At 50.0% G+C, this 16738-nt stretch overlaps 5 protein-coding genes across 5 annotated transcripts; 3 read left to right on the forward strand and 2 right to left on the reverse strand.

Annotated features, from left to right (window-relative positions):
- Window positions 1–1344: 1344 nt before the first annotated feature.
- Window positions 1345–1880, forward strand: NCS57_00459300 (uncharacterized protein; the record flags this gene model as incomplete). The annotated part of the gene is made up of 2 exons (XM_053054549.1): window positions 1345–1493; window positions 1856–1880. 2 exons carry the CDS (start codon window positions 1345–1347, stop codon window positions 1878–1880), a joined length of 174 nt encoding a protein of 57 aa, XP_052916709.1.
- Window positions 1881–6238: 4358 nt separating this feature from the next.
- NCS57_00459400 (VWFA domain-containing protein) lies at window positions 6239–8266 on the reverse strand (the record flags this gene model as incomplete). The annotated part of the gene is made up of 1 exon (XM_053054550.1): window positions 6239–8266. The coding sequence occupies one exon, from the start codon at window positions 8264–8266 to the stop codon at window positions 6239–6241; it is 2028 nt and encodes a 675-aa protein (XP_052916710.1).
- A 903-nt stretch (window positions 8267–9169) lies between these two features.
- NCS57_00459500 (HET domain-containing protein) lies at window positions 9170–11755 on the forward strand (the record flags this gene model as incomplete). Its single annotated transcript, XM_053054551.1, has 1 exon — window positions 9170–11755. One exon carries the CDS (start codon window positions 9170–9172, stop codon window positions 11753–11755), a length of 2586 nt encoding a protein of 861 aa, XP_052916711.1.
- A 544-nt stretch (window positions 11756–12299) lies between these two features.
- NCS57_00459600 (uncharacterized protein) lies at window positions 12300–13670 on the reverse strand (the record flags this gene model as incomplete). The annotated part of the gene is made up of 3 exons (XM_053054552.1): window positions 12300–12694; window positions 12759–13190; window positions 13247–13670. 3 exons carry the CDS (start codon window positions 13668–13670, stop codon window positions 12300–12302), a joined length of 1251 nt encoding a protein of 416 aa, XP_052916712.1.
- Window positions 13671–14690: 1020 nt separating this feature from the next.
- Window positions 14691–15222, forward strand: NCS57_00459700 (uncharacterized protein; the record flags this gene model as incomplete). Its single annotated transcript, XM_053054553.1, has 2 exons — window positions 14691–14828; window positions 14875–15222. The coding sequence occupies 2 exons, from the start codon at window positions 14691–14693 to the stop codon at window positions 15220–15222; spliced, it is 486 nt and encodes a 161-aa protein (XP_052916713.1).
- Window positions 15223–16738: the final 1516 nt, after the last annotated feature.

The raw sequence follows: 16738 nt of genomic DNA on the forward strand, positions 1-16738 counted from the left end.
CTGTGCGTAATCTCTCTTAAAAACCACATTTTCTGAGGTTTTCTTTGACAGTATTGTCTGTCATGTTTCATTGTCATCACATGATCACATTTCTTTGAAGCCCGCGAGACATGCCCCTGCAACGAACAAAGACCTGGACACGCCAATTGGTTCCCCCAGACTAGCATTATTTGAAATGTGGCGTCGTTTTAGCTGTCAATTCATTACCTTCAGCCCTAGCCAAGAGTGATATGTGATCGAAACCAGCCACAACTGTATGACGGATATCTCAGGTTTGTTTCATTAACTCTCATGGCTGTTTGAGAAGAAATTTGCCAGCCCTTCAACCCACTGAAACAAGTTGATGAGTCGTATTCTTCTATTTTTAGTCAATACCGGCGAGGCCGCCGACAGGATATTGGCGACAAGACATGTCTGGTTACGCTTGTCTACCAGGGGAGTTCTTGACGCGTTGTTCTGTAGGCCCAGCGAAATGCTTTCGTAGGGCTTGTCTACTCTGAAACAAAGAACAGGTAGAAGATCTATGAGGGTTACGCTCAGCCTTGTTTCCATTGCCAGAAGAAAGTAGACGATGGGTATCGGACTCTTTCACGGCGTTTCACAAGATCATCACGTACTCTAAGCCCTAAAGCCTGGCGTCGACATTTCTAGTAGAGGCTATCGTCTGGCCCGGATTCTGCACAGCAATTCCTTAGTCGATGGAAGTTTGATACAGATCTATAGAAAATGTGCATGGCAATACATTATGACTGGTTATGAAGGCCTCATCATGTTTTAATTCCGTGGCATTTTTAGCATAATCGAAAACACTGACCCAAATTGCAGCTCTCACATCGCGTCCTTGAAAAATTCATACGAGCTTCATGACAAGATGAACGCTGCGAGGGCATGTGAAGGAGGGAGGTAAGCTCATGAGCAAAATGCCCACTGCTATCATTTCCATCCAAGGTCCGTTTTTCGTTTCACCCTCAATGCTCTGATGCAAAAATATGGAAGGGTGCTCAGACACTCGACACAAAGCCTTGGGCATCACAAGTGACAATGGATGCTCAAATCCACTTGTTGTTCGGTCGAACTTGAGAAGATCGTCCGTGGCTGGCTTTGTTCGCCTGGCGCCCGGGAAAACGCATGTTCATCACAAGGCATTCATTTCAAAGAGCCCATTTTGAGAAGTAATGTTCATCCAAACAATGGACGCAATTGCAATACTCGTGGATATAAATCCACTCATCCACCTGGCTTCAACCGAGATCATCGCTCCAGGTTCATTCCACATTCTCACCTCTGAATTACCTAGCACCGCACTTCAGAGACCACTAATCTCACGAAAATCCCATCTTCAACATGCCTGACACCACCCAGAACTATGTTGGTACGGCTCAGGCAGGGCTCGTTATCAACCCCAAGAATCTCAACATGGCCCTCAGCGCTGCCCATGCTGCCAAGGAGGCTCGGAAGAAGGGTGCTGACGATAAGGATGGGAAGGATAAGAAGTGAGATGGTAAGTTTCTGGGGACTAATAGCCTAGGTTTAGTGTGGGAAACACTCAAAGGTGAGCCAGGATTGAATTGCTTAGTTGTTTTTGCAAAATATGCCAGGATCATCTTAATCAGAGCATCCATATTATTTCATTTTTACTCTTTTATTCATATATAAAGCTACGTTATATAACCATAGGAATAGTGAGAATCGTAACGCCTACCCACAACATATATCAGGAAGTTTATATATAGTAGAATTTCGCCCCGGGCTAGATATTCTCTTCCTTAATTGCGATACCGTTATAAGCATAACGAAAGAGCTGCGAAGATAGTACGGTGGCCAGATTACTAATATCTAACACATATTAGTTTAGGACTATGGGCTATGGCATAACTTAGATTATGCATTGGAAGTCCTAGAGCCGCTTTCTTAAGTCCGAGTTATTTATAACTATCAAAATAGGAAAGGCCACCTCTACCTCTTACGTTCAGGCATATGGCCAGGGACGCGACCACGACGCCCACAACCGAATGAATGAGTTGACACCACAGCTTCAGTATTAGGTCAACCATGCTGTCCGCTCTCATACAGCTAGTACTCACGCCATGGACGCTGGCAACTATCTATCTTTCTAGGCTATGGGGTTATCTATTTTACTTCACGCATGTCCCTAGGGTCAGGACGTGTGAGATTAATACTTCAAATATCAACGAGGCAGAGGTCAAAACGCTCGGATCGAATGCTCAGGAATTTCCCGCCACCGAAGAGTAAGATACCTAGGTTAAAAACACGTTTATTGAATCGCTAGACTTGGATGCTATCTGCGCTCTAGCATCTAGCTGCAATAACGGCAAACCGTGCCAGGTTATAGATAGGAAAAATGGTAGCTTTAATGCCTGCTTCTTTGTCAAGTTTGGACAGGGTGGACCAGAGTGGGCTATAAAGGTTCCAATTGAGCCTGTTCTCGATAATCCTTGGGACAAGGTGTTGAGCGAAGTCGCGACTATAGAGCAAGCGTTGCTTGTCTCCCCAGCATCGACTACCATTCATGCATTCACAGATACCTGGAGCGAAACACCCAGATTCCGGTCCCTCACATTCATGCTTACGGACGTGATGCTGAGTTGACCAAAACCAGTACAGGAACGCAGACGTTTCTCATCGTAGACATCACCCGGGGCGAGCCGCTAGACAAAAAGCTCCCAATTAAAGCTAAAGAGGAGAATAGAAGAACCTTCTTTTCTCAGTTAATCAACATCTTAACTGAGCTCAGGCAACTCGAGTTCCCGTTGATAGGCTCTCTGATACCAAACCCTAACGGCAGTCCGCAGCCTCTTTTAGGCCCCGTCATCTCCATATCCGCTGCCACGCTTTGGCTGCCGCCTCAGTCAACATTTGATTCCGCCAGGAAATACATGGCGTACCAATTCGGCCTGATATCAGGTTTCTTCTCGCCACCTGTCAGTAACCACACCGTAGACGACATCAAGTAAGAGATCTTCGCGCTGCACGGCATAGAGCGCATCTTTAACCAGGTTATCAATCCTCAGCTAGACAAAGGGGCCTTTGTGCTAAATCACCTTGACTTGCGGGGGCCCAACATCATCGTGGACAAAAACCTGCCAATCCAAGACATAGTTAACTGGGAATTCGCACATACTGTTCCACGCCAAGTTTTCACCCCGCCATCATAGATAACTAGTCATAACTCGATCGAGACGAACAAGCAGATGCACGCCGAGTTCCGCAGCGTCCTAGACGAAAATAGCCAGGCAAGCGGCCTTTAGGAGCAGCTTAGAAAGGAATGGTATGGCCAATCGGTCGCTGGTGAGTCAAAGGACCAACCTAACTTGGCGTTCTGTGTTGCACATGTGCTGCGCCGTCCCGCTGATGCCACCGAGATATTCGAAGGTTTCTTGGCCGAGAAGCTTTTAGATAAGAGTTTTGATGATTCGGTATCAGAATTTTTTAACGAGGATCAAGCAGCTACGCTAGAGGCGCAACATCGGGCGGAACAGTATGAGCGCTACACCAAGTATCTAAAGGAGAACGGGTTCTTCGAAACCGAGACGGACAAGTTGCTTGCCGAGTCAAAAGCCTTGAAGGCAAAATGGGACTGGGAGTAGGACTAATGCATCTTACGCGGCTACCATCTATTCTTGGTGACTTACAGGTTGTTTAGTAACTGATTCTCCTGCTCCTGCAAATCATGGATGAACCAAGACGGCGAAGGAGAAGCCATTGTTGCCGTCCTGTCAGTAAACAAGGGGTAGTGATGCAGTCGAGAGAGGGGTGCCGGGGAGGCACGTCCTGGAGGGATCCAGGGGAATGTCACGTTGGTAGGGATCACTTGAACGCATCATGAGGACATTCCATGGTTTGCAGCGACCACGCCAGGAAAGAGGTCGTTTAGCCACTACCTGATATCTGGATCCTTTTTCACGCACGCCGTAGGGTGAAAGCCCAGGAGATACTGCTCCAAATGGCCAACATCCAGCTGAGCGGCAGTGACTCCATCTAGAGGCGCCGAGAGGATGCCTTGAGCATGGAGGAATTTGACATGGCGTTTACGGAGCAAGATGAACTAGACATCCGGAACACATTGTCGTCGCTGTGATGAAGTGTTTACTCCCTGTATCAGCTTCCATGTACCTAGTTCATTGTGATGGAGGGGCGTCGGGGCTGGAAGTGTTGCGCTGCTTGTCGCTGTGGGCCCTATATGTAACAGTCAAGCACAGAAAACTGTCTTTGCGAGGTTTAACCTTGTCCTCTAACAGCTTCATCACGCCTTGTGCGAAGGTACTGGACGGTGGATGAAAGTGGAATTTATAATTTCCGCCAGTGTGGCCTCAAAAACACAATAGGGGTCCCCAGTCTCGCATTCTCCTCCCCATTACCGATTCTGAGTGGGGATGTTCCCGAATGTCTTGTCGTTTCTGCATCGCGACACACACGAGTATAGAATTAGTAGCGTATCCCAGGGGCTCCGTATAGATCCTTAAAACTCGTGCTCAGGACTCAGTGGCGGGGATTCCGTTGCTCCCGTTGACCACCAGCCTTATCGTTTTGATTCTAGATGCTCGCCCCTGTCGTGTCCGATCTCGTCGTGCCTGTCTGTGATGTCCCTGTCGCTCATGTCGGCCCAGGATCCGGGGACGTATTCGATCCTCCGATCGCCTCTCATGACTCCTCCAAGTTCCCCATGTTGTTGCGATTGTGTGTTTTGTGATTGTAGGGGTTGCAGTGCGACGAAGCTTGTTGTCTGGATTGTCGCAGTGAAGCGTAGAAACGCAGCTGAAGCTCAACCACTCTGCAAGCGTTGTCTTTGCCAAGATGCCACAAACTTTACACAAAAATTCTAACCAGAACCAGACGCTGAACTTTTCTCAGCAGCGCCGGCGCCAGTAGCCTGCCTCTCATCCCTCTGCCCATTGCCATCACCACCTGCTTGCATCCAGATCCAAAATACAAGTTCCGAGGACTTGAGTATTATCAAAATCCGGTGGGGTGTGATAGGGCATTCTTATCCCGGCTGGTATTTCCTCGAGGTGGAACGGCTCCTCCTCCTTCTCTCCATCGCTTGACTTCCGGTCTTTGTCTCTAACCTTAATCTTCCAAGCATTGTGCGCCATGACCCGTTGACGAGCAATTAACTCTTCAAGAAGGACTTCAAACAAGATGTTCTCATCCTCCCTGGGCTCTTTGAACAAAGGTGACACATATTCCACTTGCTCTTCACGCTCGGGCGTTGGGATGACCCAATCCCCCCACTCGTCGTCGTGATCGGTTGCATCTTTCTGGGACGTTTGAGCTTGATCGGGGCTGCTAGATGAAGACTTCTGGGCCCCAATGAGGCGTTTGAGTAAGATAGGTAGAGCCTGTATCCAGGTTGACGGGAACAGCGTAGTAGTCATAGTGAAAAGGGAGGTTTAATGGTAGGTGGGTGAAACGGGAGAGTATTTGGGAATAAATGGAAAAGACAGAGGACTGGAATATGTGTCAGGACAAGAGGAGACTTTAAGTATCCTACGTCAATGACAGAATCAGAGTTTTGAGAGGGGTTTCTGCTGGGCTGTGAATGCATCAAGAAAAAGCTTAAAGTCACGAAGCGCAACATGTCGACATGTTGAGGTAAAGGGAAGTGGCCACGTATTAAGAGACAGATCAATCATGCCATCCTAGATCAAAGAGCACAGTCTATAGCAGAAAGGCCTTAATCTTAATAAAACACAGTTTTTCAAGGTATCGAGGAAGAAGAGATTTGAGCAAAGGCAGCCCGAAACGGGATTTTCGACGAGGTCACCAATGTTCTCACGAGAGCAGTCTTTCATGTATTTTTTAAATATTGCACGTGCTTGAGCATTCTCTTTCTTTCTATATAAACAGCCACAATACGCCTCTGATGCTGTGAGTTTAGCTTATTCAGTTGCATGATGCCACCAGTCGCGAACTGCTCACCCAGAATAGGAAAATGCAACGCTCAACCGCACTCCGTTCTTGATGGCCTTCGAGGTCATCAAGTTTAACCGTGTGATACAACAGCAACATAGATCTGAGACAGGAAAGAATACATTCAAATCTTATTAAGGCATTCAACTACCCAATCAAACTATACATGACGGGAAATTCTGGTTGTGGCCTTGAAGACCTAAGTTCCAATTAGAGGATTCTCGGGAATTACAGAGATCCTAAGCGAATGACAGCGCGAAACGGCCACTTTCAGTGAAAGTGGGAAGAACAATATTGCTGTAGAACATCACACTGTTTCTCCAAAGCCTGCCTTGGCGTATAGAGCTTGTATGAGATGACCCGGCTCCGTAGCAAACGACCTTTGGCACCTGGGGCAGACAGCACGACGGATGCTGCCAGTGAACGATGCAAGGGGAGATGCAAAACGACAATGGGGGCACATTGCCTCAAGACTGAAGACGCTAGAATGCTGCTGAGCGTGCCTCTGGACAGTATTGTCAACTCTGCGGTGGTAGGCTGCTCTTTCAGCTGGCGTCAGGTCGCTCTCGAACCAGTAAATGTCGTAAAAGCGGACAGGGACAGTATCTTGATCATGAGGCTCCAGCTCCAGCACATGGGCGTTCTCGATGCTAAAGCTGCCATTGTTACCCCACTGACTTCCCCACGAGTTTAGGAAGCTGAGTGATTGAGGATCACATCGAGTCATCACGACAGCGTGGCCACCACCATCTTCCCCCTGGCGGTGTGGCTGCATGGCTGCGGACGTAAGAACTCCAATAGGCATAGGTGTTTCTGCATCTCGGTGAAAGTGCCTGGAAAAGGTGTCCCAGCCCGACTTGGAGAGACGGAAAGTTGTCAAGACAGGTCGTCGCCGTAGGACAGCCTGACGAGCGCCATCTTCGTCCACAGCCCGGAATCGTAGTGGCCGATACCACTCAACCACCTGCTCCATCACCTTAGCTGTATTCCGTCCTCCCTTTTTAGCAGGGAACTTTTCTAGGATCCTCTCTCTGATGGTTTGGATGCTTGGACAGCCCCCCTCGCGGTCCACGATGCGGAGCAGGGCCATGTGAGTTACAGCAGCCACAGCATGTGCGTAGCAGACTCCTTCATTCCCTTGGTCCGATGGGTTCATGCAGGTCCGCACGTGCTCGCTGTTCACATAGCTGTCAAGGTCCACTTTTCCTAGGATGTCAAAGAAAACATCGGCGCTGCCGAACCGGGCTGATAGAAGAAACGAGCAAAATTCCTCAAGAGCGTCCGTACTACATACGGTTGTGTAAAGACCACATTCGCCTGAAGATGGGATGCTCCAGCCCATAGACGCCATGACGGGAATTGGATGGGCGCTGCCGTGGACACGAGTTGCCATATCGAAAAGAGTGCGCTGCCCCTTATCCCAGTCGGCCACATGCTCGTTGTACAGACTTTTCTGTGCTGCCGCAATACTATCCGTTAGGAATATTGTTGCCACAGTGACATTCTTGTCTCTCAATTCACGAGCGAGTGGCAGTGGATCCCCGTCTGTTGAATGACCATCCGAAACCAACACCAGAACTTGTTGCCGAGTTGAGCAGGAGTCGAAAACCTCGATGGCCTTTTGAAGGGAGTGTCTCATTGGGGTGCTGCCATACATATGGTGTCGCAGGCTGTCCAAAAGGGTGCTCTGCCCATCACCAGTACGGCTGTGACTATCAGATGACATGCGGCCGTCGATCTGTTCCAGCAGACTGATGACGGACTCAATCTTCCGCGGTCTGAACTTCTGGAATTCATTGAGCCAATCCGTCAAGATTTTCCGCGCCATCACCATAGCCTCGGAGTTCTCGGTTATGTTATCGATCGTCTCGTTGATGAAGCCAAAGCCGAAAGATCCTGCAAAGTCGCCAACCGTCTCAGCCGCATTGATGCCTGCCGTCTCAGAGAAGGAGCTTGGAATAGCATTGGCGAACTTCTCAACCATGTGTGGGTTCCGCATCAGGTAATTATGGATGATCCGCGCCTCATGCTCCTTCAGCTTGGTCTGAATGTATTTCGTGATGTGAGATCGGCCTCGGCGATTGGCCAGCTGAGTCAAAAGGTGATGCCCGTTTTGCTGGCCATCCGTTGACATGAGTCCCTCGATTGCGCTGCAGAGATCAATTGAAGGTGGAGCTCCTTTGCTGGTGTCGAGTCCAAACACGCCTACAAAGAGAAGCGCGTCTGGGTCATGTTGCTGTTCGGCTCGGGCCAGCTTTACCGCCGCGCGGAGTACAGCCCGAAGTCGTTCAACGGCCCTTTCATCACCCCGGCCACTTTCTAGAGTCTGGTGCATTGACCCAGACACGTCAAGAAGGCACCCTACAGCAGTAGGGGGGGCTGAATTGGTTGTCTGCATAGGATGGCAGCGAGCGTTGTGTCAACTCTGAGCTGGTTTAGAGAATGAATTTAGGGAAAGAGTTTAACTTCGTACTTCTAGGAGGGGATCTGTCCCTTTATCAAAAAAGCAAACATGTCTTTGACTTAGCCTCTGGTTACCTGTGATGTCTGATGGGCGTTGACTGCCGTCACTTCCGCGCCCGGCTTCGCTGTGCATTTATTAGGCGACAAAACGAAGAACCAAAATCACCAATCAAAAGCTATGAGTACCCATTCAAGTGTTACGATTTTCAGCCGCTCCTAAATGATGGGTGGGCTGGCCAGCATTTCTATTTGCTGCCACTTAGGCAAGCTAGACGCCCAGTTACTTACAGCAATTAAATACCATCCAACTCAGAGATGATACCTAAGCGTATTGAAGTCTATTCCTATCTCTAGAACCGAGCTCCTGCTGAACCGCCGCTGAGTGATAGCCAAGGCCCTCGGAGCTAGTTTAGACAAATTTATCATGATAGATATCCAAGCTGAGAAGCAAATAGGGTCTGGGTAATGTCCCAGCTCCAGCCGCCCGGTAACCCAAGCCAACCTGGGCGAAGTGCGTATGCCAGTCAGCGGGGACAACGTCCAACCGCATATGCCCACGTCTTCGTACTCCAACAGATATCAATCAGGCTGAGAAAGCATTGGCCGAGAGGAAATGCTGCGACACGCTGCAGCGCTAAGCTTGTCAGCATAATCTCGGACAACGTCGGACTAGCCCATATTTCAGCTCCTGTCGTCATAAATCTCGCAGCCTCGTTTCTCTTTCTTGTTGACCCCTTGTTCCTCTGAGTTCTCCAACATCCTTCGTGTATCGATCATGACCCGCTGGCATACACCCATCTGCGTATCGCCCGATGTGGTATTGAATGGGGACCTCCCCATTTGCAACACATGCGGCGCCGTACCAGATTTAGGTGCCATCAGATTAAAGCAACAGCAAACAAGTCCTCTCCCATCGATCCCGCCTAATGAACCCCCGGGACAGTTTAATCTCTACTGGCCGCTTGGTTCCCTTTACTCTCACACCAAGGCTCCCCAAGACTCCAACGCCAACAATCAGAACGAAAAGCGACGCTCAACTAACAACTTCGAACCATCACCAATTTATCAGCACCGCCTGCAGGATCACGAGTTTCGTCTTCTGCGACTCGAAGCGGCCCCCAGCGGCATGGGTCTTTTGCATGTTCACCTAGAGACGCACGACCAAGAAAGATTTCCCATATATGAGACGGTCTCATATACGTGGGGCGGAGAAAACAACGACAACTTCCGCTGCCGGCCAGTTTTCATCGGCCCCCATTGGGACGTCCTTCTCCAGACGCAAAACTGCTGGGACATGCTCAAGTTCCTTCAACCCGCGGATGGCCTGCGGAGAATCTGGGTTGATGCCATCTGCATTAATCAACAAGATGATAAGGAACGCGAAGCACAAGTTTCCAAAATGGTTAATATCTACCAAGAAGCCCAGAGAGTGGTAGTTTATCTCGGGAATAGTTTGATTGACTCGGCTACCCCTCATAAATACCCCCTCCGGCGAAAGCTCGAACACTCGATCATGCAATCCAACGATAGCGACCACCTGGTCAGGGACGGCAAACTTGACCTCAACAATTTGCTCGCTAAGAGGTATTTCAGTCGCCTCTGGGTTATTCAAGAGCTTGTCGTTTCTCGACAAGTTGTCTTTCAAGTGGGCGACACCGAGTTCTGGGCCGATGGGGCAACTGTTCCTCAGCTCAAAAGTCACGACTGGGAGAATACATCGGCGTCGTGGCTCGTACATATGGCTCAGGGAACGTCCCCAGGTAGTGACATCTACGATGCCATGCGAGCAACATGGAGTTCCAAGGCATCTGACCCTCGAGACAAGATCTTTGGTATTCTAGCCCTACTCGACGACCATCGAGAGAGGGAACTTTTCCGGCCGGATTACTCATTATCCTTTTTCCACATATATCTTGGAGCACTCGCCTACTCGCTGCTTGGCCAAAAGCGTGTCGAGATCCTTTGCCATGGAGCTGGTCGCTCCGCGCCCTATGTCCAACCGTCGTGGATGATCGATTGGAATACCCCAAGATGGCCAACGCTCTATGGCCTCCAAGATGAAGCTGAACGGGCATTCAACTCCTGGTATCGCCATCGGCCTGCAGACTGGGTACGGCCATCTAGGGATGACCTGACTCTAGCTAAGGAAAACATTTCAATCCCTCCTCTTGGCCTCGAAGGCCTGATATTTGAACAATACGTGTTTTCCCAGTTCAGCACTCAATATAAAAGTCGCTGCGGAACGAGGTTTTCTACCAACTGTCTCTTGTATGAGCAGGAGTCATACAACTTCACAGATCTTGATGAGGGGGAGGTGCAAAGACTTAAGGAGGAGAGCTGGGACAAGGGGGCTGCAGTTGATGCTTCTACAGGGAGCTTGACGATCAACCTGACACGTATCTGCGAGTTCGCTGTCGTGCCCTCAAAGGTCCACACGCACGAAGGTATGATGATTTTCGAGGTGCAAGGCGCCACCCCAAACAAAGTATGGATGTATTTGATCACCGACATGCCTCTCGACCATCTTGTTATTCCTACGAGGGATCACTTGTTCGTCTTGGATCAAGGGGACGAAAAGACATTCGTGATTCTCATCCTGCGGAAGCTCGACGACAGCCCAGTCTTCCGGCTGATCGGATGCTGCTACGGCTTATATTTCCGATCGATTGGACCAGACGAATTGAACCTGCCAGAAGACGACCTGCTCTTTCTCTCTGACCTTCGAAAGCGCCAGCGCTTAGACCACATTATGAGATGGATCCCTGGGTGGGCAATTTTTGAAGACCTCCGGCACCTACAGCCCGACAGTCTTAATGAGCGTCAGCTCAGCACTCTCCTCCATAAGCTCCTCCGTGGATCGGGTTTAGAGTCGCTTCAAGCCTACTGTGACTGTATCCATCCGCGATTTCACCCGGTTTTCAATGGGGAACACGTCGAAATAACTATCCATCTCACCAACTGGCAGTCGCTTCTTGAGATCGGGTCTATCGGTTGCTTGATTGGGACTTATGCAGAGATAAGGCTCGAGGGGGAGAAAGATTGGACGAGCCCGACGAGGACCATGGACTGGCTTCGAACGGACCTGGAGTACGGAGAATTTCGTTTTCTGGTTAGAGATAACAAGCCCCTTCAGTTTCACTTGCGAGTGTCTCGGGACAACCTGCATGCCTTGGTGAGCTCCATTCCCACCAAGGCTCTAGCGGGGCTCCACTCCCGGTACAACTCGGATGCTCGGTTCTATATGCCACCGAAGAGAATCGTGGGAGAAGAGGCTGGCATGCTGACTTGTCCTGCTTGGCCACGCTCAGTCTTGGAAGGGTTCACGATTGACGGGAGGATGTATTGTGTTTGTGTCGCGTAGTCACACTTGTTCTATTCTCTGCTTACACACATTGTGTCATCACCCGCTTCTGTGTGCCATAACATTAAGACACCGTGAAAACACCATTGCTATTCTCAATGGCGGCTCTCAAAGAGGTCCCTCGCGCCAGCTCTTGGAGCACGGCACCGCCAAGTCCTTTGTCAAGGCGACCTCTTGAGCCCTTGTGAGCCAACCCTCTTTGACACGCCGTTAGATAATAGATAGTTGAGAATAACGATTATAGTTATGGTAGACTATAGCTAGAATTAGTCCATGATTAGTTGAAATTAGGAAGGTGGTCAGCGTACATGAGGGTTGGGGGTCGTCGAGGATATCCCTTTGCACCAGCCACACCGGTAAAGGACATAGTCATAAATACATGGCGGCATTAAAACCTAATATCGTAAAACACTGTAATCTAGTTGTTTTACCCGTCTATTGCGGCGCAAGTTGTCTTATCTTTTGAGCTTAAAGTCTCTATGGCAAACATCATATTCTTGAAAGCACTTAGCCCAACCGTTTCAATGCTATCCCAGTTCCGCCTTCATTCCTCAAAAAACTCCTCCAACCGAGGGAACCGATGCTGGATATCCTGACACCATTCAATCCGTCTCTTCCACATAGCTGCATCTCGTGCACTAATTCCATGCCTGTCAACCCCAGACCCCATGGCTGAAGCCCAGCCTGCAACAAACAACGGCCCCACTATAGCAGCCGCCAAACCCGCAGTCAGAGCCGTAGCGACCCCGGGCGTGGCTCTCACCACATTACCCCTACCAACTAGATAGTTGATACGTAGTCTTGAGAAGCGGATAAACAAGTTTTTCGTGCGTTGGGCGGCCTGTGGTCCGGTAACTAGGAATCCAAGGATGATTGCAAAGTCAACATCGTTCCAGGAGATCTTCATATAGTTCCAGTCCTGCCGCAAAGCAGCAAAGTCTTGAAGCAATTAGATTTTCTGCCAAGTAGATGACTCACGTACATGTTAGAGAATAGCACTCACACGCATGGCAGGAGTTGACGTCGTCTTGATCTTCGTCGACCAGCCCCAGGATTTCGATGCCTGTGATCCTTTGGACGCGTGCTTGTGCCCAGATCTCGCCATCAGATCCGCAATTTTCTCCTCTCATATCCCAGTAGAGGCCTGCTTTGAGCTTCTCCGCAACCGTCGTGTCCTGAGATTCCCAAACTGTTTTAGGAACGAGGCAGAACGAGAGATGGACTCGAAAGTCTGAAGGGGGGAAAATGGACGGTAAAGATGAAGTCTCGTGACTATCCCATGGAATTGGCTGAGATCTTTCGCTGGTGTGTGCAGCAAGGGGTAGAGATCCATAGTCGTGAACGGGAGGTGTCATGACAAGAATTCCATACCACCGGTCGGATATCGGGGACGGGCCCTGCGCACCGTCCTCGGATTCTCCACCTACACTTTCTCCTATGGGATCTTTGCAGTGAGTTTGGATATGTCGAGTCATTACGGAAAGCACTAACCTAGCCCAAGTTGATGCAAGAACCAATTAGCCAGAACAAGGAGAACTACCTGCCTCAACGCCATGATTCGAGCTTTTGCCTCTAGAGCCATGAGCCTGGCACGGGAGGTTGCCCAAGACAGGGTGGGGCCGACGTAAGTGCTGATTTGGTCAAAGGGGGCTGTAATGGGAACGTTCATGTCGACGGGGATGAAGTATTTCAATACAGCTGGGGCATTGTCCCAAGTGTTGCTCAGCGAGTTGATCAAGTCAAACGCAAACCCAGTAAGCCACGCCAAGGCTGGAACGATGCAGAGGTTTCTGTAGATTCTCAGGCATTCAGGGCAGAGGATGAAGATGGTGGCCGTGATCGACACGAGAAAGGTGAACTGCCGCTTGGCAATTTCTAGATCTCGACGCCGTGTTGGCGTTTGGGGAGGAGGCATGGTGTCGGTAGCTTCTCTAGACGAGGCAAAGGGATTGTGAGTGAATTTTGAAGCTTTTGAGATGGCCAGGGAGAAGGGGGGAAACGCTGCGACCTTATATTGGTGCCCGCTCTCCAAAAGTGCAAACATCTCAATGCGCATCTGCCACACCCTCTGCTGCGAGGCCAATGACCGACCTAACAGGTGATCAATCTTCCAATAAGCATTTGGAGTGAGACATGCTTCTGCAATGACACGTGTAGAGTCACCTGGGTCTTATCAAGCGGCGCGCACCCTTCATGAAGACGCTGTGCTGCAGCACTATAACCGGATTCTTAACACTGGTCGAGTTATTAAGGCAACTGCTACCCGTTTCATCCTTCAGATTTGGACGTTTCTCGACCGAGTCTATACCACTCCACTGCATCTACCGCCCCCTATCCATGAGGCCAGGCAGATGCGCCTGTTCCTGCGATGCAGATTTTAAGGAGCCATTATTTAGTCCCAAGTATCTCTACCGCGCCCATATCCATTTGAAGTGTTCTGCCACTGCCAGACCAGTGTTCGGTTCAGTAACATCTTGCAGGACATGCCGCCTCGTTCACCACATGGCTGTTGGGGGGTCTCCGGTTACTAGGGGAAGGCGCTTTTCATCACCACCGTAGTCGCTGCTTTTAGAGAGTTCCGAACAGGTATCTAACCATCAATTTTGAACCTCATATCTTATCAATGCCTTGTCCCAATCATGCCTCCTCGAAAAGCTTGCATCGTCCACCCGACAGCTGTCACCAGCCGGCAGTGCCATCGACCGAAGCGAACACCTCAATGTCCACCGCAAATAATGCCCCCAAAGCGGAACAATAGGGCTTCTTCCTTTCTTCCTTTCATCTCTTCATTCACGCCCAATTCTTTGTCCGCGAGCTCGTCTTCTTCTCTGCTCTTTGTTCATCCATCATTCACCCTCTCGCATATCATCCACCTTGCAACACCACACGTGCTTCCAAACAATCTCCTCGCAGCAATCAAATGGCTTCTCCCAAGATGAACCACCTCCAAAAGGTCCCGAGCCCCAACCCGCGCTATGGAAGAAAATGCCCCGAGTGCAAGGCCCGCATCGTTGGCCGCGCGGCTGTTTTCAAACGACACGTTGATAGACACGCTAAGCTCGCCGAGATCATTGTACGTCCAATACCATGCTCATCGCCCTCAATGCTAACTCCTCCAGGAAAGCAACCAGAACAACAACGTCAAATGGGTTGAGGACCCAGGATTCGACATCGACCTCGTGCGTGACATGTACATGTCCACGCCCGCCAGATACCGTCACTTTGGCGGCGAATTCACGACGGGCCCCATGGCCGGCAAGGGTTTCATCGAAGGAGACCCCAAGATCTTTTTCGCGACCGGTCGTATCAGGAGGAACTACGAATGGGTCAAGAGGGACCTGAAGCCTGAGCGTTTTGCCTTCCGAGCTCTGCAGAACACCAACACCGGCACCGAGACGCCCGAGACTCCCGCAACACCCAGGATTCTACGAAAGCGCAAGGCCAAGTCGCCTGTTTCACCTCTATAAACCGATTCCCCTCTCAACATAATGCGAAAGGTCTTTGCTGTTGCTATGTGAAGGGAAGATTCACTACGTGGTCGGGGATCTAGGTGGCACGATTGAGGGATACATTTGTCGGAGTTTTGGCCTGTACAGATTGCCGAGGATAGATAATACATACACTGGAACACACCACAAGTCCCGGGTTTCCACAAGTGAAGGACATGAGCATTGATCCAGAGAGATTCTGGCTGTGCACGAGAGTGTTGTGCTTTACCACAGATCATAATTGTTAGATGAATCAGAGTGTTCAATCGTTACAACTCGACCAAGCCTTACCTATGACATGACATATAATATGCAGCCATCTGTCCCCTGCTTTTTTTCTACTGATTGAGAAATTAGTCCTCCTCTATGAGCGTCTCCGCTCAAGGTCGTTCCTCCGGAAGCCAGCGCAAGATTTTACGAACAAGAGCCAAGAGAGATTTCTTTTCTCTCCCTTCAAGACGTGTCTCACGGCTCTCGAGAGTTTGGTCGGGGATAGGTGTCGCAGCAATTCATTTCCCTTGTCATTTTAGTGAAGCTATCGCAACGGAGAAGGGATAATTCACCTTCGGCGTCCCAGTACAGACTACATTTGTCACTCCGTTCGAGATACTCCTTCGGGGGTGGCCCCAAGAGGGAAACCATCTCGGCAAGGTGCAGTTCGTCATTCACATGGCCGTCTTTCGTCGTGCAAAAGAGTTGACCTCCTTCAAAGAGGTTCCAGATCTATACTCCATGTCAGTGACGCGGGATGGCAGAGAGACCTGTCTCTGTGTACCATAACCCCAACTGACCAAATATCGATTTTTGAATTCCACTCTAAACCAAGAATGATTTCGGGTGCTCTATAAACCCCAGGCATAACATCCCCAGTATGCTTTTGGCCAGGCTGGCCCAGGACTGCAGCGCCACAGTCGGATATGACCAGTGGGTCACTGGTGATTGGCATTCTGTAGGAAAGGTAGATGGTGCGATCCGTAAGAACCTTTCGCGGTGATGGGTTGTCGAGCTCGGCGCCTTCTACTTTGGAGACTGTGGCCTCGTTGGCACCAAGATGGATGTTGTTTGGCGAAATGTCCAAAGATCTTGTTAGCATCAGACAGTCAGCAAACATAAGCACATACCGAATGCACCACGCCGGCTAGGTGCATGAAATCGATGCCAAGCAAGACCATGAGCAAAGTCACCCGAAGAACGTCCTTAGGGACGGACCGCTGCGCTGAGGGAAGAGATTTCGGTAATCCGTGAACGTCAAGCCCAGAGGAGCAAAGACGAGGCACTAGTGAGATCCTTGTGGCCCAGTGACCTTGACGTCATCTAAGGCTACACGCAGTATGTCCTTACCAGGGTGTTCCGAACCGTCGATGGCCTTGATGTGGTTGGATATCGCCAGTTCCTGGGTTGCGTCTTGTTCCGTGGTGCTAACTTTGAGAGTGACAAGCACATCTTCCCTCCGTGAGACAATCGCGAGGTTAGGAAAACGTCAACCGAGGCGGAT

This window comes from Fusarium keratoplasticum, chromosome 3, assembly GCF_025433545.1.
Source record: "Fusarium keratoplasticum isolate Fu6.1 chromosome 3, whole genome shotgun sequence".
Taxonomy (NCBI): Eukaryota; Fungi; Ascomycota; class Sordariomycetes; order Hypocreales; family Nectriaceae; genus Fusarium; species Fusarium keratoplasticum.